This window comes from Bacillus rossius, assembly GCF_032445375.1.
Source record: "Bacillus rossius redtenbacheri isolate Brsri chromosome 9 unlocalized genomic scaffold, Brsri_v3 Brsri_v3_scf9_1, whole genome shotgun sequence".
NCBI lineage: Eukaryota > Metazoa > Arthropoda > Insecta > Phasmatodea > Bacillidae > Bacillus > Bacillus rossius.
In genome coordinates this window covers 16,592,871-16,619,880 of record NW_026962012.1, presented here as the reverse complement: position 1 = coordinate 16,619,880, position 27,010 = coordinate 16,592,871, and the positions used below count along the sequence as shown (strand labels likewise).

The 27,010-nt window shown below is 35.0% G+C and overlaps 1 protein-coding gene across 1 annotated transcript in view; it reads left to right on the top strand.

Moving 5' to 3' along the window:
• The first annotated feature begins 235 nt into the window (after window positions 1–235).
• Window positions 236–27,010, top strand: part of LOC134542562 (uncharacterized) — a 44,701-nt gene continuing 17,926 nt past the window's right edge. Inside the window, exon 1 of the mRNA XM_063386926.1 lies at window positions 236–363. Within this exon, the coding sequence (XP_063242996.1) occupies window positions 346–363 (18 nt within the window). The 5' untranslated portion in view covers window positions 236–345. The remainder of the gene's footprint in view (window positions 364–27,010) is intronic.

The following is a 27,010-nucleotide window of genomic DNA, read 5'->3' as shown; positions in this document are numbered from 1 at the left end:
GGTGTGAGCTGTGTCCAGTCTGGCCTGTGCGCTACCTTTGGTGTGAGCTGTCTCCAGTCTGGCCTGTGCGCTACCTCTGGTGTGAGCTGTGTCCAGTCTGGCCTGTGCGCTACCTCTGGTGTGAGCTGTGTCTTGCTGGCGAGAGCTGGAGTGGCATGCTCGCGGCAAGGTATGGGCCTGCGTGGAGGGGAAACTGCGCACGTATAAGAGACTGGGTCACTGCGGAGGCGTCACTTTCTCCGCGACGTCCAGTGCGTGTGTACAGCTCCGCAGCGTCTCAGCAGCACCACAGCAGCACCACAGCACCACAGCACCACCGCAGCACCACCGCAGCACCACCACAGCATGCAGCCGCCCGTGCAGGTGGGTCTGGCCACAGCCACAACCCTGCTTCAGCCACGATGTTTGGTTTCTTCAACCACGCTCACGTTCTTATTATCATTATGTACGCTACACTTGGTGCAGAATACAGTTTGCGGTTCTTAAAGTCTTGTGAAAGCAAAGTTAATGTTTGAATTGCGTTGACTAGGATATCTGCAGTAAGGTCTCAGATTCTGACAAAGCTAGATTACAACATCGGAGAAATATTGAAACCATTTTTAGAGTGAAATTTGTGAAGAATTCCCACAATTGTTTTTAAAAAAATTCTGTTTACATCACATTTTTTTTGTTTTACATTAATTTTACAATTTACAGATTTTTCAACAATATTTCTGGGTAATTAAAGAGAAAAGTAAGTAAAAAATGGTTTATTGCCTTTTTGATCCACTAAAAATTTTTTGTGTAAACGTTTGTTTATTTTGGTTCTTTTTCAGTAAATTATAATTCGTGGGCCTCCAAAAAATTTCTATTTTAATATTCTTGAAATAAAGTGACAATTCAACTGTAAAAAATAATCTTTTTATTAGTTCGTTACTTCGTTGTTTTAGTAAATAATTCGTCCACGTTAAAAATTATCACTATTAAATTGCAAAAATTTGAAGTTTATCGATCTATTTACGGTTACATTACTAAATATTTATAATTTTATGTCATCAGGATGATTATCTAATTTCAAATCAGTATCCATTTTATCTACTATTAGATTATCTGAGACATATTTTATGCAGTACTATTTTATTTTGCTACACAATATCTACCGTAACACACAATTTATAAGAGGCGTTACAGCGTAATTTCGCACTCCACTATTCTCTGTGTTTTCAAAATGAATCATTGTTACTGTGATGAAAAGTCTACTTAAAAGTAAATAATAATAAATTGACCTTTTATTATGTAACTAAATAAGCACTAATTTATTATCTTTAAAAACGTATAGTGTATTTTTTCGTTCATAATTTTAACACTGAGAAAAATATTCTTGTTTAGAAAAATTTTGTTATTAGGATCGTATATATTTGGCATTCTGATTAAATCTGAGTACATATATACTACATTATAAATTAATTAGTTAACACAAAGAAAAAGAAAATATTTATTTGAATAAATTTTTATATATTTAATGTCATTGTATTTCAACATCTTAGTTAAACGAACGTTTAATGATTCTTTCATTAATTAACCAACATACATTATCAATAGTATACATTAAGGTTACAAGTATCTCCAAAATTTGTCATGATCTATTATTTTATATTGTTTTGGTTAATGATCCTAAAATGTTTATTTGCGGTTTTCAATTATAATGGGTTAAATCTATTTACAAAATAAATGGATGAAAACAACATAATCATTTAAAAACAACTCTGATATTATTTTAAATTTTTTAAATTTTAACGCAAAATTCAATCTACGAATTGGTTTTTTTTTTAATACAAATCACTGAATTTAACTTTTATTTTAGTTTTACATTTAAAACAGACTTCACCTTTAAATATTTTCTTAGGTAGATTTCGAGGAAATCCGTTGACTTTTATGTATATATATCACATTTTTATGGACATCATTTTGAACAAATCACTTCCGAACCGATCCATAAAATATGGTAGGTAATATAAAATCGCCGTCGAGTTCATATATGGACATAATCCCACCAAAGCTGTAGAAGTGGATTTTTTTTTGAAAACAGGAAAACCGCTATAACATGAAAAAATATCACATCCGGTTAAGCGTATTTTAACTCGTGGGAGTAATACCAAAAACCTTTGTCCAAATAAATTGTTGATACCAACGATGGATATAACCAAGGGTTGGACGACAAAAAATTAATATTTCCCTTAGTAAGTACAAGACCGAATACGTTCAAACTGTTAGTAAATATTATAATATTTATCTAAAACTTTTGTCAGGAATAATTTTTCATATGGAGAACTATTGCTGAAAGTGGTTAAAAAAAATCAAGGAGAGGAAAAGAATCATAATTTACGCACCATATACATTATTAAATCCGTTCTTATTTACTGAAAAACCATAACATATTATTTGCAACTTTTATCCGAAATATTTTTTTTATACGACGAACCATTATGCATTACTGCAAGGGCTGAAAGGATAGGATAGAAATGGTCATAACTACCTTTGTATCAAATCGTTCAAATAGTTTATAAACCTCTTAAAAATTGTCTAAAACTTTTGTCGGTAAAAGTTATTATGTACTCAAAGGGTGAAATAAACCGGGATTAAATGGCAAAAAAATCATACTTCCCGTATTTGAGAGACTATAAAATCTAGAAAAGTTAATGGTTAATCTTCTAATATTTCATCTTTAAACTTTGCCTGAAACTATTTTTGATAAGACAAACCATCACTGCAAGGAGTTAAAAAAACTGGGTTTGGAATAATAAACTAGTAAATTAAACCTCCGCACTGTGAAACCTTAAAATATTATCTTCAACGTGCGTGCGAAATGCTTTTTCATACGACCAACCATTACTACAATAAGTGAAAATAACGAGGATTAAAAGACAAAAAATATCATAACCTTTTAATTAGGTATACTATTAAAATCAGTTTACATTTATTGAAACAATTCTTAATCTTTTCTAAAACATTTGTCTGAACCAGTTTTTTATGAGATGAACTATTACTGTAAAAAACAGTGGTTGGAATAAAAAAAAATGAGTTCAACCTTCATTATTAGTCTTTGGAATGCATATTATAAACCATCTTAACATTAACTTCAACATTGGTCCAAAGCAAATTTTTATACGACCACGTGCAAGGGATGAAAATTGACTTTTGAAGGCCAAAAATGCATTACTACCTTAGGAGCCATAATATGTAAATCTTTCTAAGCTATTAAAAACATTGAGTTAAAAAATTGGGAACATTTTCGCTGCTTTTGAATATAAGAAAATATTTAATATATAATTTTTGAATATTGGAGAGCACATAATATGATCATATTATGATATGTACATCAAGTTCTTAAAATGGTCCTGAATTTTATAGAATTTTTAGGAGAACACAGTCGACTTGTCTGCGCAACAAGTTCCAAACAGGCTGTTCGTATGCAGAACAGAATACACTTAGTCTTATTGCTAGCAGAGCAGTTCACACACCAACTGCAGGCTTTCAAAACACCCTGTAGTATGTGCCGAAAGAGAAATTTTTTCTCAAATGAAAAGTATGTTACACAGTCACTGCAAACAACTTTCAACAAATTAGATATTTTTATAGTAATTTCAATAGTTTTTTAGGGTTATATAGTTTAGTTTTGTGGACAAATGGAGAAGGAAAAAAGTTTTCGGATAATTTTTATTGTTTTTGTATACGTTTTCGTTTATGTTTTGGTGAAAATTGTTCTATAATTAATATAGTTTGACTTGTGTGAATGCCTTATCTCCAGACGAGTAAATAAAGTTGACCATAAGCTTAAGCTGCCTCTAAAGTCCCATTAAATTGGAAAAGAAGGTTCCAAGGAATCCAGAAAATGCAATTTTGTGACAAATCGGCTTACTTAATTTGGTCTTCGTAAGTGCAATATAACGCTCCATTACCAATTGTTTTTTGTAAGTTTTATGAACCTTCTGTACAAATTCGTATGTTTGGCCAACTTTATTAAATGACAAGCTAATGTGGCATGACATAAGTGCAGCATGGATGTAGTGTACACAGAAGCAGTGCTAATACTTGTTGTTGCTTCATGATTCATGTTAAGTGCACTCTTTTATTGGAGTGCTTATTCTTTAGTTTGTACCTCTACACGTATTTTGAGCACTCGAGACGCGCCCAAGTTTCAAGTTAAGATGAAATTCCATGAAGAAACAAAAGCACGTTTCGTTTCACAAGCTACAAAAGGGATTTCCTTTGAGTTTCTCCGACCTACTTGTGACGCAGTTAGTCCTGTGAAACAGACTGCAGTTAATGCGAGAGTGTCGCGCCAGCTAGCGAGAGGCTTCGTGCCGGGGGCTTCTTAGCGCCGGTCCTGTCTTCGAGGCTGTGTCAGGCCAGCTGTGATCTTCCCGACAGTAGAACATACACTCCATCTGTCTGTCTGCACATCAGCACGGCAGAATACACTGTCTGCTTCACTGCAAGCAGGCATCACTGGCTGCTTTCCTATACAGCAGAATTAATTCAGTCCGCTTATCTACACAGTAGAATAAACTCAGCCTGCTTGTCTACACAGCATAATACACTTAGTCTGCTTTCCTACACAGCAGAATAAACTCAGTCTGCTTGTCTAGACAGCAGAATAAACTCAATCTGCTCTACACATCAGAAAAACACCATAACACACCAAATATGCTTGTCTACACTCCAGAACACACCAAGTCTGCTTGTCTACAAATCAGAATACACTCAGCACATTCTGAACAGCATAATTTACTCAGTCTGCTTGCCTGCACTGCATAATACACTGTCTACTTGTCTACACAGCAGAATACGGTTAGTATGCTTGTCTATACAGAAAAATATGTCTGAATCTCTAAAATGCAAAATACACACAGTCGGCTTATCTCTTGTCTACACACCATACTACATCAGTCTGGTTTTCTGTATAGCTGATTTACTATCAATTTACTTGCATGTACAAAATAATAGAAACATGTCTTGATTACACATTAGGTATGCATGTTTGCAGAACAGAATAAACTCTGTCTGCTTTTCTGCACAAAAAATAAACACAATCTGCTTATCTACACCGTATTATTTACTCAGTCTGCTTATCTGCTTTGCTTATCCTACTCTATGTGTATTTGTCTTCACAGTAGAATAAATAAATTTGGCTTTATTTCACGTCAGGTTCCTCAGACAGTGTTTTTGTATGCAGCGCAGAACACGGTCCGCACTTTTGCGCAGCATAACACTCTCAGTCTGCTTGTCTGCACATTTCAAACACTCTGATTGTCACCATGACAGAACACACTCAGTCCAATTGCTTACACAGGAGAACACAGTCTACTTGTCTATACAACAGAACACATTAAGTCTGCTTGTCTGCACAGCAGGTTCTAAACAGTCTGTTTGTCTGCAGAACCGAATACACTTAGTCTTACTGTCAGCAAAGCAGAAAACACACCAACTGCGTGCATGCACAGAAGAACACACAGATTCCCCTTCACTATACAGAAGTTCCTACACTAAATCGTGACTCCAAAGGAGAACCCATTAATGCATTTGTTTAGCAGCAGATCACATTGTGTTTTATTGTTAATATTTAAAATAATATTTTGGACATGGCTGGTTTTTTCGCTGATTTCAGGTTAAAAACTCAGGAATAGAACAAACATGAATACGTCATCACACTGAAATCCCACAATATCAGTGGATGTCAAATGATTGATACATGTTTAGAAAACATAGTGATTGCCGTGGTAGTAAGTTGGTAAAAAAATTGACAGAATATGTGAACCCAGCATACTGACAAAGACGAGACAGTTGGTAACGAAAACAGTGAATAAAAAAAATAGTAATAACTCCGGTCAATAGTGATGGAGAGAAGATCATAGGTATCATACTCAGCACAAAATATGCACGACATAGATAATGACTACAGCGTGGACAAAAACATTTAAAATTTCTATGACTAAACAATTGTTACGTTTCGGTAACTGGTGCCTGCTCCCATCATCAGGCAAAAACAAACCGTCTGTGAACACTAGAAAACAGGGTTTAGGTTATGGTATGTTATCAAATCTCCTGCTCTGGCTGAGGGTATAAAAACAGCATTGAACTTGGTTATTATTTTAATAAATCATTGAATTTTACAGAAGAGTAAGTCACAATAACATTTTTTGAAAAACATTTATTTCAAATGTTAAACTTTTTGATTTTATGTATCTAGTTTTCAATAATATTACACACAAAAAACAGTAAGACAACAATGACAGCATTCCCTGCTAGTTTCGATCAGGGAGAACAGAATGGAGAGAAGTATCTGTTAGTCTTGGTTAGAAAGAACCACTTGTAGCAGTTACTGCCAGTGGTTAATAACACACTAACAACACTAATTCCAACAAATTAATTATGTTAAACAGTATGACGATATGGTGGTCATCTTGGAGTCTCTATCTTGTTTCCGTACGGTTTTGTTCGCTGCCACCATAATGCTTTACTTTTTTACTCGCTATAGTGTTAATCGCCAAATCGTCAGCTGTCATATTATATGCAATAAAATCGGCAAATTTGGCTGTCCTACAGAAAACCTGTAATCTTCAACCTAGAAATTTGGAAATTTACTTATTAAAAGATTGATTAATTTGATTGTTTTTTTGTCCCCAGTTCAATCCTTGTTTCTGAAAAACCTTTTTTTTATATCGTAAATTGAAGCAGCTTTCGGGATATTTTGTCATGCTAAATTAAGTACATGTTTTATGAGAAAATTAGTTTCTTCAAAAACTAATGATGGAAACGAGAACATGAATAAATCGATATGTTTATAATTAAATATTATTAAGGCTTGTAAATATTTTTTCCCGATTTTCTAGTTTATTAAAACAGACAGATTTTCGATATAGCAGCTAAGAAGGCCGACAATAGCGTGATGCGACAGCTGACGATATGGCGATTCACAATCCTGCACTCTCAAGCACGGTCATACAGACAGGTCCGTCAACTTCCTATCCTTTGCCTGGGCGTGTCTCGCCGGCTCAGTGAAGCTCGAGGCGGCCTGCGAACTAACAGCGCTAGTAGTAGGTGTCCCCTTCTTAATATTGGATTAAATTAAGTATATTTTTTAAAAAATCTGTTTCGTTTTAAACGTCGGGTAAAGTTTAGGGTTTTCAACTTATTTGGAAAATGTTTAGGGTTTTAATACATAGCAATAATTTGTAGCTTTGCCGCAAGTGTTATTTAAAGTTTTAATCTAACGAAGATACTATTTTTTCTTCAATTGTTTTGTCAGCGGCGTGGTGTAGTGGTAACATGCATGAGCTGATGATCTGCGGGCTCGGGTAAGGTACCCGCTAGGAAACCTTTTTTTTTTTAAATTCATTTTAATATTTCTCGCAAAATTAAACCTTTAATTACAGAAATTAAATATGTGTAGACAGTTATATTACATAATCAGGTGAAATTTTCAATGAAATAAATATTTACGTAAATTCTTGCAAGTAATAATCTACTCTGCTTTTTATTTACTACCCGAAGAAATATTATTTTATTGTAAAATGGAAAAACCTAACGTTATATAAAAAATTCAATATATATTCATACAGTTAAATGTATTAATTTATTGTAACATAGAAAAAAATGTAATGTTTCTTCTGATAGTAAATAAAAAGTGGAGTAGATAATTACTTGCTAGAATTTTTGTAAATCTTTATTTTATTCAAAATCTCACCTAATTATGTAATAAAACTGTTTAAACATATATAATTCCTGTAATTAATAGTTTAATTTTACGAAAAAAATATTGAAATGAAAATGTAAAAAAATAATTACCCTGGCGGGTATCCAACCCGAGCTCACTAATTATAAGCCCATGCATGTCACCACTTTACCACGCCGCTGACTGAACAATTGGAGAAAAAATATGTCTATAAATAATTTCTTTGTAAGATTTAAAAAAAATAACAATTGCGGCAAAGTTTCGAGTTTTTGCTATGTATTCAAATCTACAAAGCTTCCAAATAAATTAAAGCCCCTAAAATTTACCCGGCTTTTAAAACGAAACAATTTTTCAGAAAATATAACTTGTTTTATGTGAAACTCTAATTTAATGCAATGTTGATGAAGGGGACACCGGCTACTAGCGCTGTGAGTTCACAGTTGTCGCGAGCTTCACTGGGCCGACGGAGAATGAAGTTAAGTGGCCAGACCTGTCTATACAGCCGTGCTATAGAGGATAAATATATAAACCAACATTGTGGCAGCAAACACTATGCAGATGAAAACAAGATGGCTTCTCTATGATGGCCACCGTACAGGTTGACATAATACCTCTTTGGAGATACGGTTATTTCTTTCTGCCATCACGGAATGCGAATGAAGGACTTCAAGGTACACTAAGAAGTGGGTTCTTTTACAAAAATTTTAATCATATTATAAAAATACTTTATATTAATTTTAATTTTTTTTAAATTTTTTTGATTTGATATTTACCATTTTTTAATTTACGGACGTCATGATATAATTCCAAATGTTTTAAAACTAAATGTTGGAAAGTCCTAAAATCCAAGATGTTGGAATGTTTGGAGTTTTAATTGGCGGAATCCAAGAGGCCTCCGGGTGGAAAGTCATACAATATGGCCACCACAGTCAAGGTCAAAAGTTAAGGTTAAATTTCCCCAGCGGTTTACTGACCTGAAGCCTTCCAAGAATTATGGGGGATATAATGTGATATTTTTCACTCAAAACGGAATTTATCCCTCGAAAAGCAAAATTTTTTAAATTCTTGTTTGTTTTACATTGGAGATCATTTTGGTAAAAAATATTTAAATTTGCCTTTTAAATTTTAAGTTAACTTTGGCAAATTTTGGGTGAAGTTAAGTTGAATAAAAAGTAAATTTGGGCGAATGTTTGGTAACCTTTTAAGCAAAAGTTCAAAGATCAAGTTCATAAAACTAGCCACCATGATGTCAAAATCCCAAATGGTGGCCCGAGATACCACACACCACACACTGGATCCTGAGCCAGGAGGAACATTTATATACTACTAATTTCCATTCTCAGTCAGTGAGAACAGCATTGCGAGGATTCTCTACCAATATTTGTCAGTGAGAACATCAATTCTAGCAGTCAATTTCATTCTTTCAGGTAGAACACAATACAGCAGTCACAACCAGTGTCGGTCAGGGAGAACATCAATTCTAGCAGTCAATTTCAGTCTGTCAGGTAGAACACAATATAGCAGTCACAACCAGTCTCGGTCAAGGAGAATAGCAACTGAGCAGTCATGTTTTGTATAGGCCAGGGAGAACCGAAACGGAGCAGTCACTGCCAGTCTTGTTCAGTTATAACTGTAATGCAAGTAGTCGCTTCCCGAAACGGTCAGGGAGAACAGCAATGCGAGAAGTCAATACCAGTATCAGTCAATAATAACCACAATGGATAACTCACTACCAGTCTTGTTCATATATAACTGTAACGCGAACAGTAACTGTCAGTATCGTTCACTGCGAGCAGTTGCTACAAGTCTTGTTCTTGTATAGGCCTAACAGCAATGTGCGAATTCAGAATCAGTATCGTACTGGGTGAAGTATACTCCCTATCAGTATTTTTCAAGTATAACAGTAATGAGAACGGTATTTGCCAATATTAGTCAGGTAGAACAGAAATGAGACCAATATTTTCCAGTCTGGTTTAAGTCTAACACTAAAGTGAGTAGTTGCTGCCAGACTCGATCAGGAAGAACAGCAATGAAAGCAGTCTACTCTAGTATCGATCAGGAAGAACCACAATGGAGCTGTCACTGCCAGTCTTGTTTAGTGATAACAATAATGCGAACTTTCACTGTCATTATCGGTCATGAAGAACAGCAATGCCAGCAGTAACTGCCACACAATTTCAGTGATATCAGTAATGCGAACAGTCCTGTCAATCTCGGTCAGGTATAACCGCAATATTAACAGTCTCTATCAGTATTAATAGGTTAGAACAGCAATGCTAGCAGTCAATGTTAGTCTCATTCAGGTAGAACAGCAGTGTTGGTAACTTCAGTATCGACTGGGAGAACCATAAAAGTAAACTCACTATCAGTCTTGTTCAATTACAACAGTAATAAGAACAGTTCTTTGCCAGTATCAGAGAGAACAGTAATTGAAGCAACCACTGCCAATATTTACAGTAAGAACAAAAATGAGAGTGGACAGAGCTACTCTTGGTCATGTAGAGTAGTAATTTGAGCTGTCACTGTCAGTCTTGTTCAGGTAGAACATTCATGCGAGCAGTCTTACCAGTCTCGGTCATGTAGAGCAACAATGCGAGCAGTCACTGCCAGTCTTGCTCAGCAAGAACACTATGATAGCAGTCATTGCCAGTCTCGTTCATGTAGAGCAGCATGTGAACAGTCACTGTAAGTCTTGGTCATGTAGAGCAGCAATGCGAGCAGTCCTGCCAGTCTTGATCAGCAATAACAGTAAATCGAGCCGTTATTGATAGTATTGTTCAAATAGAGCAGGTATGTGAGCAGTTACACTCAGTCTTGATCAGGCATAACTGTCATACGAGCAGTCACTGCCAGTCTCGTTCATTTATATCAGCAAAGCGAGCACTCACTGCCCGTCTTGTTCAGGTATTACAGAAATGCCAACAGTGAATGCCATTCACGGTCAAGTAGAACATCAGTGAGACCAATCATTTCCACTCGTGTTGAAGTATAACAGTAATGCGAGTAGACTCGGTCAGGAAGAACATAAATACTCTCAGTAACACTATTATTGGTCAGAGAGAACCGCAATGGAACAGTCACTGCCAGTGTTCATCAGTGATAACAGTAATGCGAGCAGTCACTGCCTATCTCGCTCATGCAGAGCAGCAATGCGAGCAGAAACTGCCAGACATTTCCTTTCAGTGATATCAGTTACGCGAATGGTCGCTGCCATTCTCTCTCAGGTTTTAGAACCGCAATGGGAACAGTCTATATATATATTAATCATTGATGATGATGATAGAAAGCATTTTATATTCAAACAAAGTGAATACAGGTCAAAATATACATTTTTATAAAACGGATCAGCTAATGCCCTTGCTCCGACAGTGCTTGCACGGTTTAGAGATTCTTAGAATCCATCCGCGGAGAAAATAACAGAGTTTCAAAAAAACAATCACTTAATTATCAAGAACTAAAAATACAAGATTAACTGTGTGAATTAAACGGTTAACTCACTTGGAAAATGATTACTTAATTTAACTACAGTTTTAAGTTTAAAAACATGTCCTGGAAAATAATATCTCTGTATTTTTATAAACCAGATTAAGAATTAAAAAATTGGTTGTCTGTAAAGTCGGTTTGCGGACAATAGTTTAACGTGACAACGTCATAACAAAACAATGATGAAATGATTGCATACTTTTATGAATAAAATTGAATCATTTTATTGAATTATTACTATTTTGTATGAATACAAAGGAGTGAAATTAAATCTACAATTTAATTGATAAATTTACTTTTATTTGCACTCATTTATTCAAATATATTTATAACTTTAACGAAGAGATAATTTAACTATAACTTTTATACATGTTTGCTATTTAACTTCATCCAATCTGTGTTATTCTGTTAAGGATAGGACGATGATAGGAAAAGTAGGAAACGAATGGGAGTGTTTCAAGTTTAATGTGCCTCGAAAAAGTCAAATCGATGGTTGTTCCAATCGAGTGGAAGAGAGATAGATGCGGCGCAAGCGTACAATGAGCGTAACGGGACCATGTGCGTAACGGGACACTTTTTCGTGCGTGCAGCCGGCGTTCATCGATTTATTAGACGTTGTCACGTCAAAAAATTTAATGGAAAATAATATCTCTGTATTTTTATAAGCCAGATTAAGAATTAAAAATGGAAATACTGAAGAAATGTCAAGCTCATAGGATGTGAACATGGTAAACCCCTGAGTGCAGCTGGATCCCACGAGCGACTGTGAGACGGGGCTGGCTTGGAAAGTCTGCATCAGCAGCCACGGCTGGTAGAAATCACGTAGTTCGGCCGGGCGCGCGCCGCAACAGGAAGAGAACGACTGCTACAGTTTACGTCACGTAACATCAGGAAATGCTCGCTGAGTTCCCACTCGACCTGGACGGAATCCTGGGTAGTTTCACGACCATATAAACACTTCCGAGTTCCTCACCGCTTCCGCTGATTCATTAGAAAATTGATAAAAAAATTTTCTCGCTTATTAGTCGATATTTATATAAGTTGTGTTGTGCATAATGTAACATAACAAACGTTTACTTATTTATTTTATTTGTCAATATACTTAAATAAATAATGTAGTATATATTAGTCTTGAATATTAAATACAAATTTCGTTTTATAATTGTTTTTTTTAAATCACATTGAAAATATTCAATAAAAATTTCCAACTACATCTATACTAATAATAAAACTGTTCGAGGCACATGAAATTATGGAAAAAAAAAAACTATTTTAAATGGCTATTTACATTAGCGAAAACCCAAATATTATGTTTTTAAAATGTTGTCTGTTTGTCTGTTTGTAAGTATGTTGGTCTGTTTATTCGAGCATCAATCTACCAAAATAAACCTAAAACTACTAACCACAATTTTTACATTTTGTGAAATTCAACCCGTAATATATGAAAACAATTATTTTTAAATTATTTTGATAAAAGTCATATCCCCGAATTAAATTATTACGCATAGTAAAATATTTAGTCTACCAATAATAATACATACGAAAATTACCAACTAAAATTTTATCATTTTATGATTTTTTAGTTATAGATTGTGGAAAAGGGGTGAATATGGTTTTAAGATAAATGATTTAAACTTCGAATTTAATCAAAAACAATTAAAATAATTGGGTGCTAATAATACACATACAAAAACTACCAACTACTGTTATACCATTTTGCTTTATTCAAACTCGATTTTGTTAAAAATGGTAGGTGTGATTTAAAATAAAGGAATATTTTCATTTCAATTAGAACTACAAGTAAGATACTAAAAATATAATGCATCTATAGTTACGTATTGCTTATTATTTGCGTTTATAAAAATTCGTCTTCTAAAGGGGTGTAATGGGGTAATTTTTCATTTATTTTAAAAATCGTATCTCAAAACTAATGGTGTTTTATGAGAATTAAGTAGGAAAAATAATAAACTAAAATTTATTAATTTAATTAATTGCAAGATACATCCCCTAAGAGGTGTAAAGTGGTAACGTTCGGAGTAAAGAAAAAATGCAAATTTTCTAATTTACTAAATCTAATGATTAGAAATTAAGAATGAACAACAAGCACATAGAGTTACGAATTGTATTTTTTGAGTTGTTTCTGAATTTCGTCTTTTAAGGGCGTGAAAAGGTAGTAAGTTAGTTTTTATCATAAAAATTTCTTAGCTCCATAGCAAAAATGCATACAAGAAACTTAGTATATATAATGTAAATAATTAATTATGTAAAGTTCTTTCACCCTAAAGGCCGTGAAACTTTGAAGCTAATCAAGCAGAATGTAAGTTTTGTGGTATTATTTACAGATACGCAGCATCTGTATGCTGAAGTTCTACTTTTTTTACAGGTGAAATTTTGAAAATAGTTTTTTAACATTAAAAATGTTGTATTTTGATTATATATTATTTAAGAATAGGAAATGTTTAATAAACGTGTCTTAATCTACCTTCCATTATTCGACATTTTCCGAAATATCACCAGTTAAGTTGAAACATGTACTAATATTATTTAAAAAAAAAAAAATGTTATGGTACCTATTAAATCATTATTGGCAAAATTAATTTTAACTCGATATAAATATAAGTTTATTATACCACAGGTCAACAATAGCTTTGGTTCTTGTATATTTGGAGCTGATTTCACATGCATTTGGTTCCCTGAATTTAAATATGGCAAATTTTTTGCCTAGGAAGTCAAATTCCTTAGTTATAACGTTTCATTGAAATCTACGTTTTACGTTCTTTTAGGTTATATCCATGAAACAAATCTAAAAATTAAAAATGAAATTCTTATTATTAAAAAACAAAGATATAATTATATTATACAAATATTATTAGTATACACGAAAAATATTGTTACGAATTATTAACATTAAATTAATAATTCGCCGTGGCAAAACTAATGGGTTCGTAAATTGATAGCCCAATTAAATACTTTACTACACAGTTTTATTGATTGCCAATATTTACATCACTAACAAATAATCTTCTAAAAATTCCTAATAATCAATTACACTTAAAAATGTTGCTTCCCCAGTCACTCGGTTCTTACACACCACACACCTCGCTGGGCCGCACCTCTGGCGCAACTCTCGCCGCAGCACCCCTCGTGGGTCTCCGTCGCGGGACTCCGCCGCCGCACTCCGCCGCCGTCGTCGCACTTCCCTTCGCCGAGAATCCGCTCGACCCTTCGCTCGAAACTTCGCTCGGGACTCTAGCCGCACCCGCGACACTATCGCCCGGACTATCGCACTGGAATTCAACTCTCCGCCCTAGAACCTTCGTCCAGGGACTTCGCCACTCCGCCGCACCCAGGGCACTATCGACCCGGAAACTCTGCCACGGGAAAACTCCCAACTGCGAACTGCCCTCGGAGGCCGGCGTCCTGGGCTTATATAGGCCCAGGCGTCACTTCTGGAATACACGAGCGCGGCTGGAGCCAGTCGCGTCATTCCGCGCCGACCCGACGCCAGATTTATCGAGAAAGACGTCGGTAGCTCGCGGAACTCCCCAGCTGCGAGGTGTCAGATAACGCGGCGCCGAGACAGAGCGCCGCGCGGGGAGCGGAGGGAAGCAGGGGGAAGCGACGACACTTGTAATCCACCAGGCGCGCGCGGCACGTCTTAGTTGCAGCGGCCACATGACGTCAGTGTCTGTGCTGGGCCGCCAGCCAGCTCCAATCCTGGCGCGCCGCGGCCCTGCTCACGTTCGTAACAATATTATATATAAAGATAATATAAAGTCATCGATGAAACTAACTAGTCACTCAACAATTTGAAAGCTTCTTTTTCGTGAACTTATTGAATATATATTGGAATAGTCCCTTTTTAAACTTCAGCAATAAGCTGCCATCATTTGCGTATCCCATTTTCCTTGGTAGCGGTCCTCCATAATTTTAATATATTGATGAAATTTTTCACCTTGCTACTCACTGCTGTCTCCTAAATTTTCAGGGAAACGGTCTAGGTGGCTGGGTAAATAGTGAACATTAATACTCATGTTGCACCCAAGGGATTTGACATTTTTAAGCATATCTTATACCATTTTAACATGGTTTTCTGCTTTTCGTTGGCCCAGAAAATGTCCAACAAGTGCAAGAAATAAAGTCCAGGATTTCGCTCAGCCTCACTCATGGAATTTACGATGACTTAGTTATTAATGAATTTTCTTATATAAGTATATGCCGTTAAATATTCCTACTTTAATTTTTTTCTTTACTATATTGAGGGATTTTCCCCCTATACATGCAAAGTGTGATCCGTCCTTATCAAGAGCCTTTACAAACTGCTTTATAAAGCCCATAGGGATATGCAGTGAAGGAAAGATGATTTTATCACGTTCAACTAAGGGTTCGTTAATAACTTTTTTTCCCCAAAGACCAATTGTATTCTCTCTTAGGAAACGCTTGTATAATCAAGTGATGTGTTTTGTCCCTGTTGTCCCAGAAACACAAAAAACAAAGATATTTTTTGTTTGGCCACTATGCTGTCCGGGGAGTAAGTTTACAATTTTTAAGCCCACAAAAATCACCCATTCATGTTCACGATATCTTATCTTCTCCTAGACCAAAGCTAAAGTGCTATCATTGTCGTTGAGTGAGCAATTGGTATTGAACCACATTTGTTCCCATTGTGTTGAAGAATACATTTTAAGCTTCGCTTTGAGCTATCAATAAAATAAAAAAATTTCGGGAAGACTCATTTTTTCCAGGAGTCATCTAATATCGTGACATAATACAAGATTTTCTTCTTGAGAGAAGAATGGTAGCAGAACCTTTTCTCTTGTACGGTAAAAATAAATTTTAGTTCCTTGTTCCAGTATATTATTTTCCTTCAAATTGGAAGCCAGAATTTCAGAAGCTTTTTTTGACTGGTTAAGATCTCTGAAGAGGTCATTAAACTCATCCTGGTTGAAACGTTGAGGAATTGTTGACATCCCCTCATAATCAGTCACCTTCATTAGGATCAGAAGGGTGGTTATGAGGACAACAGTCATCCTCAGAAAGCTTTGGAAGCTGGTGAAATGCTAGGATCAGTACTTCCTCTGAATGAGGGACCAGGCGTCTTGTAGGGACTAAATCTGGATGAGTCCAATTATTACGGTTGTTTCCATTGATTCCAGTAATATTTACTAGATATAAATAACAATCATCGATGTGGTTTTTGGATTCTCTTCAAACCATCGGTTCGCCGAATTAAAAAACTTCTTTTCCCGCTAGTCCACTGGTGTAAATGTTCTGTACAAGTTTAACAAATCTGATGCGTTGCCAAGGATTTATCCTGATCACCGAGCTTAACACCAAAGTATCCATGATAAGCTCTCTTGACAGGGTCACTAACAGTCTTTCTGTTATCTTTTAATGTGTATTCTCCGCATATGTAGCAAAACACATCAGGATGATTTACACAACTTCTTCTACTGGAATTCATTTTTTATCAAATTCGATCTATCCTGTATGGCTAAAACACACAAACTGACCTCATATTTAGTTGAAGCGTTGAAATGAAGGATGGGATTCCCAGCCTGGGGTGTCCCTGTGAGGAAGTGGCTTGAGTCAAGCAGGCGGTTTACTTCTTTTTTCACACTTATCTCAAAAAATAGAGCTGATATAAAAAACTAATTTCATCTATAGATTCAGCGCCTCAAATATAGCTAAAATCAGTTCCATAATCATAGGCACCAAATGTATTTTTCTTGTTGCCCGTGTAATTGTTTTGGAGTTCACGTATGCTGTTAAAATATAGGAAATGGTTGAGTTGGGTTTTTGATTCGTTAATGGATATTGCCATATTTACTAAGTTCTTAATTTTGACATTGGCATCCCTGTGGGAAAAGAGGTGAGGGGTAAAATATTTGGGATTTTGTTTAGGTAATACTAAGTAAACTTAGAGTCCACTAGTATGTTTTATAATAAATTTTATATCTGTATTTTATATTTCAAATAAATATGTGATTGTATCAAGTATCCTTAAATAATGGGAGGTATTTGTAATTAGGTAAAATTATTTAATATTCTAAGAATATCTCTAACAATGGTAAATAAAAGGTTCAAAGTATAAACTTTGTTTAAATAATTTAGGTGTGAGTTTAAGAATTTATTTTAATGAAATTAAAAGGAAGGAAGTGTAAAATGTATAAGGTAAAATTTATCTTCGAACACGCAGAAACAGAATTTTTATAATCAGATAGTTAATCTTAAATTAAAAAAGGGACCCTTCGCATAACTACTCCAAAAATATCATTCTTAAATAGTTATGGTATGAAATAAATAATTTATGCATCTGACAATATATTTTGTCTCTTTATTCAGCAAAAATGTTTGAAATTAATCACATAACATTTATTTAATGGTAAGATATAGCAATACTGAGAAATTGTGGAAGCGAAGCAGCGGATTATTAGCTGGTATATAATATGTTTTGTAGTTCTAATGAAACCCCGTTTTTTTTAATCTGTCGCAATTTTAATCAACTGTGCCAGTATCAAAAATTTTAAACATTATCAATTAAAATAATTATTTATTGACATTGCCAAATTTTTACAGAAATAAAAACATTTTAGCATTACTTACATTATTGGTATCATGTTGAAAATTAGGTTTTATCAAAATTCTAAAATTATTATAGCCAAGAAGAGATGAAGAATAAAATGTAGAGTGAAATGAAGAACTGCCAAAGAAAAGATTAAAAATGCCATTAAGAATAAAATCGATGACACGAAGAGGGGTCAGTAAGATATGCGTAATGAACTTGTGGCATATCAAGAAGAAATGAAGAGAAGTCAGGAAAAATGTGAAGATAATTGGTGGCAGCTCAGGAGGAAATAAAAAAAGCATGGTGAGAAGTGCCAACTGTGGACTGGGCAGATACTTAGTGATTTGTGAACAGACATTTTTAAGTGCGATATTTTAAGTAGTAATGTAAACATGATTAGCAAATAAAACACTAAATAATTAATTTACCTAGCCATATGAAACCGTTTTACCCACTCGTAACAATACCAAACTTCGCTGTTTTTCACGCTATTAATGTGTGAATTAAAAATTTGGCAAAATACACCATGTTTCCATTTTAAAGTTGATATTTTCTTCTGTTACATTATCTTTTATTTGTATTACATTTTATGGTTATTTTAAAAATAATAATTTGTATTTTCCTAACCCTTTCAGTGAGATGGTACCCGAATTTACTTAAAAGTACCTAAACAGCTTTAAGGCCGTACTTAATACAGTAGTTTGTAGATTATATTCGTGGCCCTGTCGCACCCGCAACATGCCAGGGGAGATCATCAACAAGGTGTTAATTTCGCCTTAAATTACAACAGGTTAACATAAATTACGGTTTCTTTGCATATTCATTTTTTTGGCATTAGCAGTTGCTTGCGAAAACTCCACAAGCCTTAAAGTGCGGCGACGATCCCTCATCACAGAGTTCCGTACACACGAGTCCGCGAGTCAACTCAAAACTAGAAATCTCTGCATCAAATACATTGCGCCGTAAAGCGTCAGCGAAGTTATTAATTAAGTAAATTGTAAACTACTAATTTGAATTAATATCAATATTTCCATAGTTAACTACGTTTTAAATAATTTTTATATATTCCATTCAAAATAAATTCCTAAGCGTAAACGAAAATTAAGACATTAATTCACATTATATATTAGCCTAAAATGGAATCATCAGCTTACTAGTGTGGCCGGTTTTCAATACAAATAATATGCTGAAGTTCATTCATTGTTTTTTTAGTTTAAACGGAGACAATAAAAACAAGTTTTAAGACATTGTGTACCTCAAAAGAAGTCGATATCCAATTTTATTTAATGCAGTTACATAAAACTTTTCCATTTTTGTACCACATGATTTTATTATAATAATCAAAATGCAAAATGACATTCAACTAAGATTATAGCCTGAGAAACTGCCCTGAAAATGAATGATTCTGCTCTCATAAAAGCAGAGAACTGACTAAACGTTGCATGGAAGCGTATAATATTAATAATCCATTTAAAAAAATCCCTTTTAAAGTTTCAATCTTAAAACTTAAAAAAAAAAAAAACATTTACACCATTAATACTTATTATGTTCATTACATTTGACATTGACCCTAAAAATTAAAAAGGAAAAAAAAAAGTTTGAAATAAGTGTTAAACTACCCGTATTTTTTAGATAAGTGAGCACGTTATTCAGTTGAAGTGTGTATATCGCACGAAGTATGAAACAGCCCAGGAAGACCCTGGTGCTCACGTGAGGCACAGGAAACAGTGTTAGGCAGTCGGTCTCCGAGGCCTCACCTTGAGGCATGCCGCCTGCTGCCTCACTCTTGTACAGCACTCTGGGCTGTGAGGCTCACGTGAGGCACAGGAAACAGTGTTAGGCAGCCGGTCTCCGAGGCCAGGCCATGAGGCATGCCGCCTGCTGCCTCACTCTTGTACAGCACTCGGGGCTGCGAGGCTCACGTGAGGCACAGGAAACAGTGTTAGGCAGCCGGTCTCCGAGGCCTCACCTTGAGGCATGCCGCCTGCTGCCTCACTCTTGTACAGCACTCTGGGCTGTGAGGCTCACGTGAGGCACAGGAAACAGTGTTAGGCAGCCGGTCTCCGAGGCCTCACCTTGAGGCATGCCGCCTGCTGCCTCACTCTTGTACAGCACTCTGGGCTGTGAGGCTCACGTGAGGCACAGGAAACAGTGTTAGGCAGCCGGTCTCCGAGGCCAGGCCATGAGGCATGCCGCCTGCTGCCTCACTCTTGTACAGCACTCAGGGCTGTGGTGTTCAGAGCAACACAGTGAGCGATAAACGGCACCATTGCAGGTCGGCGTGTGTCGTCATCGCAGTGATGCAAGAGCTGTCTGTGGGAAGTGGAACAGTTACCTCTTGATGGAGATACACTGTGGGAAAGAAAAACTGTGGTCCAACATTTCTCAGTTGGAGATCATGACGTTAGGCTTCTTAGGTATATTTTAACTACTTGTCTTTCGAAACTGCTCCCAACTGATTGATAATGAACTATATTTACATATTAAATAGTTTTTTTTTACAAAACGGTAGTAGGTAGTCTACAGTAAAAAAGAAACATTTTTTAACATATAAATATTGTGTTTTGAAACAGTATACCTAAGAAGTACCAGTCCCTCACAATGAGATGAGACTGAATCCTAATGCTCACTTGACTACAAGATGCCACGGGATTCAGGTAAGACATATGCGTATCAGGGAAAAGCAAACACCCTGGACCGGCGACAGTATCAGAACTACGAGCTGCGGGATTCTAATATGGAGGTATTCAGCAGACGAAAACCAGATGGTGTACGTAATATCATAATCCAAAATTCCGGCCTCCAGAAGGACAAAAACGATATGTCGGATACAAGATGGTGGATGTGATGTCATATTGGCCGGCGTAAAATATGCATTGGTATAAGTGGTGGGAGGTCAGTCTGTCGATGGCTTCCATGGAGGAATGACCGTCACTTTTTTTTTTTGCTCTCATCGGGTCCAAACACAGATTCCATAACGTAAATCCCTTTTTTTAAATTCAAAAATTTATAATATTTTATTTAAATATTTCTTATTCAATTTTAAATAATTCCGCATTTCTTGATAACAATTATGGAATTTTAAGATGTTGGACGTGACGTCGTAATCCAGGATGGCGAAATGTAATTTTTATTAAATGTTTTATTAATTAAATTTTTTTGATTAAATTATTCTTATTTTTTCCGCAAATAATAATGGATATTTAATGGAACGGTGACGTCATAATCCTCAATGGCGGCCGTGAGATACTATTGGCCTAGGTCGAATGTTCTCAGAGGTTTACTGGAGGCTTGTAGATAATGAATTAAGCCTCTTTGAGGACTTTCAAAGACTTTGACATTTTTGAGGACTAAAATTTTCCCCTCAAAGTGGGAATTTTCTAACGAAATAGGGAAATTTTTAACTTTGATTTTTGGGAATTTTTGACGGATTTGTTTTCCTATAACATGGCAAGTTTTGCGAATTTAGAGGAATTTTTTTGCCAAATTTTGATATTCAAGGTCACAGGTCAAGTTCAACTAAGATGGCCGCCATGACGTTACAATCCAAGATGGCGGACACCAACACCAATACCACACACCGGAACCAGTAGCCAGAGCGCCCATTTGTACACTACTATATATTATCACTTTTTAATGTACACGATAACTGACGAAATTTCACAAATCACTTTCAAACTGTTACATAAAATAAATGAGTATAAATCTTGGTCGAGTTAGTTAATCGGCAAGATCCGACTAAAGGATTAGAAATGGGGAAGGTTTTTGAAACACAGAAAAATAGCTATAACTCCCATAACATGACAAATGTCACACATGTTTGAACGAATTATAACTATTGTGAGTAATACCAAAAACATTTGTCGAAATAAAGTTTTGATACGACCAACAATAACTGAAAGTAGTGGGAAAAGCAAGGGTTGAAGAACAAAAAAAAATCATAACTTCCTTTGTAGGCGCACTATGGAAACCGATCAAATTGTTTTTAAATTGCACAATATTTATCTAAAACTTTATCTAAAACAATTTTTGATTAAACGAACCATTGCAGCAAGGTGATAAAAAACAAGGGTAGTATTTAAAAAAATACTAATATTCCTTCTGTTCAAATATTTTTGTAAATCGCGTAATTTTTTTCCTCGATATTTTGTCAAACTTTTTTTGATAAAACAAACAATTGCAGCAAGTAGATAATAAAACAGGAGTGTAACTGAAAAAAATAAAACTCTCTTAGTGAGCACACCATCGAATCCGATCAAACTGTTTGTAATTCTCAGAATTTTAATCTAAAACTTTTGTTTGAAACAAGTTTTGATAAGACGAATCATCGCTACAAGGAGTTTTAAAAGAAATGAAGCCTATATTTAAAAAATTTCATAACTCCTCTAGTAGGCACACTATCAAATCCGTTAAAATTATTTTAAAATCTGATAAATATTACCTAAAACGTTTGTAGAAACGTTTAACCGGTGGATGAGAAGGAAGGGATGAAAATAAAAAAATTAATGCATATCTACCCTAGTAAGCACACCGTGAAATCCGGTCAGGTTGTTTGTAAATCTGAGAATTATTACCTAAAGTTTTGTCTGAAACAATTTTTGATACAAACAACCATTGTTGCGGAGGGTGGAAAAATAGAGGTTAAAAAAAACTCTCTTAGTAGGTTTACCATCACAACCGTTCACATTGTTTTTAAATATTATAATTGTGACCCAAACTTTTGTCTGAAACTATTCTTGATAATACAAACCATTGTTGCAAGGGATTGAAAAAATCTGGGGTTGAAATAAATAAATAAAACTTCCCTACCATATACACTATCGAACCCATTCTTATTTTTGTTTAACTATGTAAAAATATTGTGTAAAGTAAATTTTTAGTTAACAAATTGTTACTGCAATGGGTGTAAATAACAAGGGTTATAAAGAAAAAGAAGGGTATTACAGTTTATATATAAAATCAAATACGTTATGATTAATTGTAAAAATTCCTAAACTCTATCTAAATCTTTTAGCTGAAACAATTTTTGATGATACGAACTATTCTCATAAAAACAGGGGTTAAAATTTAAAACAAAATATGTATCCAAAAATTCCCTAGTATCAAAGTAGATCGAATTTATACTAAACCATCTGCATATCCTTCGTCGAAAGAAAATTTTGATATGACCACGTATTCGTGCAAGGGATGAGAAATAGTATTTATAGTTAAACTATTCTGCATACCTACCTTATTAGCCATAATATGAAATGAGTTCTAAGCTATTCAATGCTGCATGAATTGAATTAAAATCATTCAAAATATTTTCATCTCATGTAATATGAGAAAATGTTTTATCTATCGGAGAACACATAGAATATTATATACATTAAGTTCTTAAAATGTTCCAGGAGTACAATACTAGTTGCCCGACCCGGCTTCGCACGGCTATACTAATGGAAAAAAATTAAGCCACCTCTCCCATTTACAGTAATGGTAAATAAAAATTTCAGTGAAAATTTATTACAATGCTGTATAATGTACCGGAGAGAAAATGAATAGCACCGATGGTTTCCCGACTCGTGCACGCAACGTACAACTGATGTACCCATACTTCGCTACGGCAGTCTACAGGCAGATCACTCTTGCGCCGCTCATTATACATGCCCCTCCTTGTGGGTACGCCACTGCCGTGCGATGCCCGTTGCCATGGAGACGCAGAAGGCATGAACAATGCAAAATCCTGTTCTCATGCAGACAAAGTACCCACTGTTGCCTGGTTTTAACCACCCATGGGATCTAATTTTCGGAAAATGTCATCCTGCGTAACATAAGGAACATTACTGTGAAGTTTCAAGTCTGTAAAATATATATACTTGAAAAAAGGGCAATAAAAAAACAAATTAAACACAGAGAGAGAAAAAAAACAATAGTTTAGGTTTGTGATTTAAAGTGATAAAAAGTATTTACATACTAATTGAACTCTTATGAGGGTACTGATTGTTTCGTTGTTAATATCACACGGGTGTTTTTTACTTGTATGGGAAAATTAAGAATGATAAGGCATCTAGTGCGTGGCAACAATGTTAATAGGCAATAGGAAATAAACTTCTAGCGCCTGCGACATTGTCAACACACACTTCGTACGTGTACTGCATGTTGTATCTAATCCCCTCCAACGCATTTGATTCTAAATTGGACTTTTATTAAGGATCCCTAATGTTATTGATAATATAATATATCCTATAGCCTTCCTCGATAAATGTACTATGCAACACTGAAATAATTTTTCAAATCGGACCAGTGGTTCCTGAGAATAGCGCGTTCAAACAAACTCTTCAGCTTTATAATATTAGTATAGATTTCAAAACATTTGCAGAAGAAATGTGTACTTCAAAATCTACCCATGCCTTTAGGCTGTGCCGAAAGGGTTTTTTTATGTAGAGAATTACACATTAAATAACGTGTCCGATTTTGGTATTATAAGTACATTTGCAACATTAGTGAGCACACGTGAATTTGTTCGTTACCGAATTTAGATGTTACACATCACTGGCGAATACTGAAATACTCGTTCACATATTTTTTTCGAGTTATTTGAAATCATATTTGACAACTAACATATACTTATTTACATATTTACAATATAAAGATTTTTATTAAATTTTTAATTTCATTTATGTACATGCTCAACGACACTATGATACAAAGGAAAATGTCTATGGCGCCAAACACGACACTAACAATAACATAGGTAATCATTTGCAAGACAAATTTTCAGGAAAATGGAAATTTAATTTTGACGTGACAACGTTTAATAAATGGATGAACGCCGGCTACACGCACGAAAAAGTGTCCCGTTACGCACATTGTTTCGTTGCGCTGTGTCCCTTTGCGCTGTGTCCCGTTACGCTCATTGTTCCGTTACGCTCATTGTTCCGTTACGCTGTGTTCCGTTACGCTGTCGGCGAGTGCAGTAATAATAGGTTATGTTACAATTGACTAAAAAATTATGATGATTCATAAAATTGATGATAGATATTTTATTACAGTTTATTTATATGAAAACTGGTTCATAATTATATTTAAACTTAATAGCTAAACGCCAGTATTTAAAATTAATTACAAGTCATCTACACGTGAACTGTTTCGTCGACTGTTTATAAAGTGAAGTGAAAAGTTAAAGTGGTTTTCATTGCTTATTACAACAACAATTTCGGCAACAAAAAAAAAAGGTTAATTACTCTTGCATTTTAAAAATCTGATTACTAGTATAATTTCAAGTATTTATTCTTTTATTATTAAAATAAAAATGATTCAATTTTATTCATAAAAGTATGCAATAATTTCATCCATGTTTTGTTATGACGTTGTCACGTTAAACTATCGTCCGTTAACCGACTTTACAGACAACCAATTTGTTAGCAATGATGAGATCTTGTAGCGTGCGGTGACGCCTGGCTGCCACGTGGTGTCGGCAGCCCGGGGGCAGTTGGCTCGGCGCCCACTCGCTCGGAGCTGCTGCTACTGTTCCCGGGACTCTGGCTCCGACTGTGGCGTCCTGTGGCCTACTGGCGCGCGTCCCTCACCGTGTCTCCACGACACCCCTCGCTCTAGTCTCGAGGCCCGGGCAGGCTAGCGCGTCAGTAGCGCCTCCTCCTCTGGAACAACCACACACTGCCACAGCTCTACTCATACTGTACTAGCCAGCGGTGGTAAGCCTTCTTTTCACAGACGAGAGAGCCAATCGCCCGATCGTGCATCTTCGGTTCTTTTTTTTGTTCATTGTAAAAGATTAGGTTAGCTGCATTATAAATACTTTAAAACATTGTGGACGGTTGATTTGGTTAGGATGGCTACATTAAAGATACTGTGAAATCATGTAAACGGTTTCCTAGCCCTGGATAGCTACATATTAAAAAGGTTATTTGCCAAGCAACCATAAAGTGATTTTACAGTATTTTTAATGTAGCTATACTTACCTAATGTAACCAACCATCAACAATGTTTTAAAGTATTTATAATTTAGCTAACCTATCCTAATCGACCGCAAAATTTAATGCCTTTTGGTTTATACAATTATATAGAATGGAAAAAAAAAGCGAGCATGAACTTCGGGGAACTTCGGGTGTGGCTCTCTCGTCTGTGAAATGAAGGCTTCCCAGTAGCGACAGCACTTGGCCTAGGCTATTAGGCGCAATAATTCTAAAACTAACTTAGTTTTTCAGGAATCATTTATAAATTAAACCTTACATATTTTTAACACTATAAAATAATTCCTTTTGCATCTGCAATACATAAAAGTACGTTTTAAGTTTAAATTGAAGTAACAGCTATGCTTACTGTTTAAAACACTCTCCAGTGTTTATCATTTTCCATGATATCAAGTCCTCCTTTTTTTTTGCAAAATGATCTTATCTATAGTTATTTCATTTGTCATTTATTATGATATTTGAAGCTTTACAGAAGTGGTTTACAACATCTTGTATATCAAACGAAAGAACCAGAAGATGTGATAACCTACAAACAATCACAAACTGCATATATATTTAGTTGTTATTATTTATTGCGTATTATGTATAGTTTTTTAAAAGTTTCACTTTATTCGCTTACTTAATTTGTGGTTTTTAAATAAATAAAATAACTGGATTATAAATATTTTCACAAATTTTACAAAATCTATGTTTCATTGCAAAGTTTGCAAGACCAAACCTAGAAGGGTCATTCAGAAGTCTGTCGTGTACAATTATTTACTCAATTATTTGTTTAGAGGCATCTTAAAATATATAATGGCCATGTTATTTCAATTTTATTTAAAAATTATAATATTGAAACTACATCCTGACGGGGTACAATAATTGCTTGTTTAATAGTTGGGTCAAAAAATTGAAAAGTTTGCAAAAACAGACGCATGCTTAATAAGAAAATACTATTCTGAAACGGGTACACACGACTATAATTTTTATAGTAAAACTGCTTCGTGACTTTATTTAAACCCGTCTAACGTGGCGACGATGAAAAATTGCTGTATAACAGCTACAACCAACTTTTTTTATCTCTCTTTAAAAAATTCTCATAATTTGGTTGCTCATTGTGGAATGAAATAATAGGTATCTTTTACTATTGATTTTAATTTAAAGTAATAAAGAAGCTCACATAATAGGTTAAACGATATATAATTGGCACAAGCTATTTTATGATACCTAAACTCTTGTAAATTAAAAAAGGATCATGTATATTTTTTGCACAACATTTGTGAAATTGTT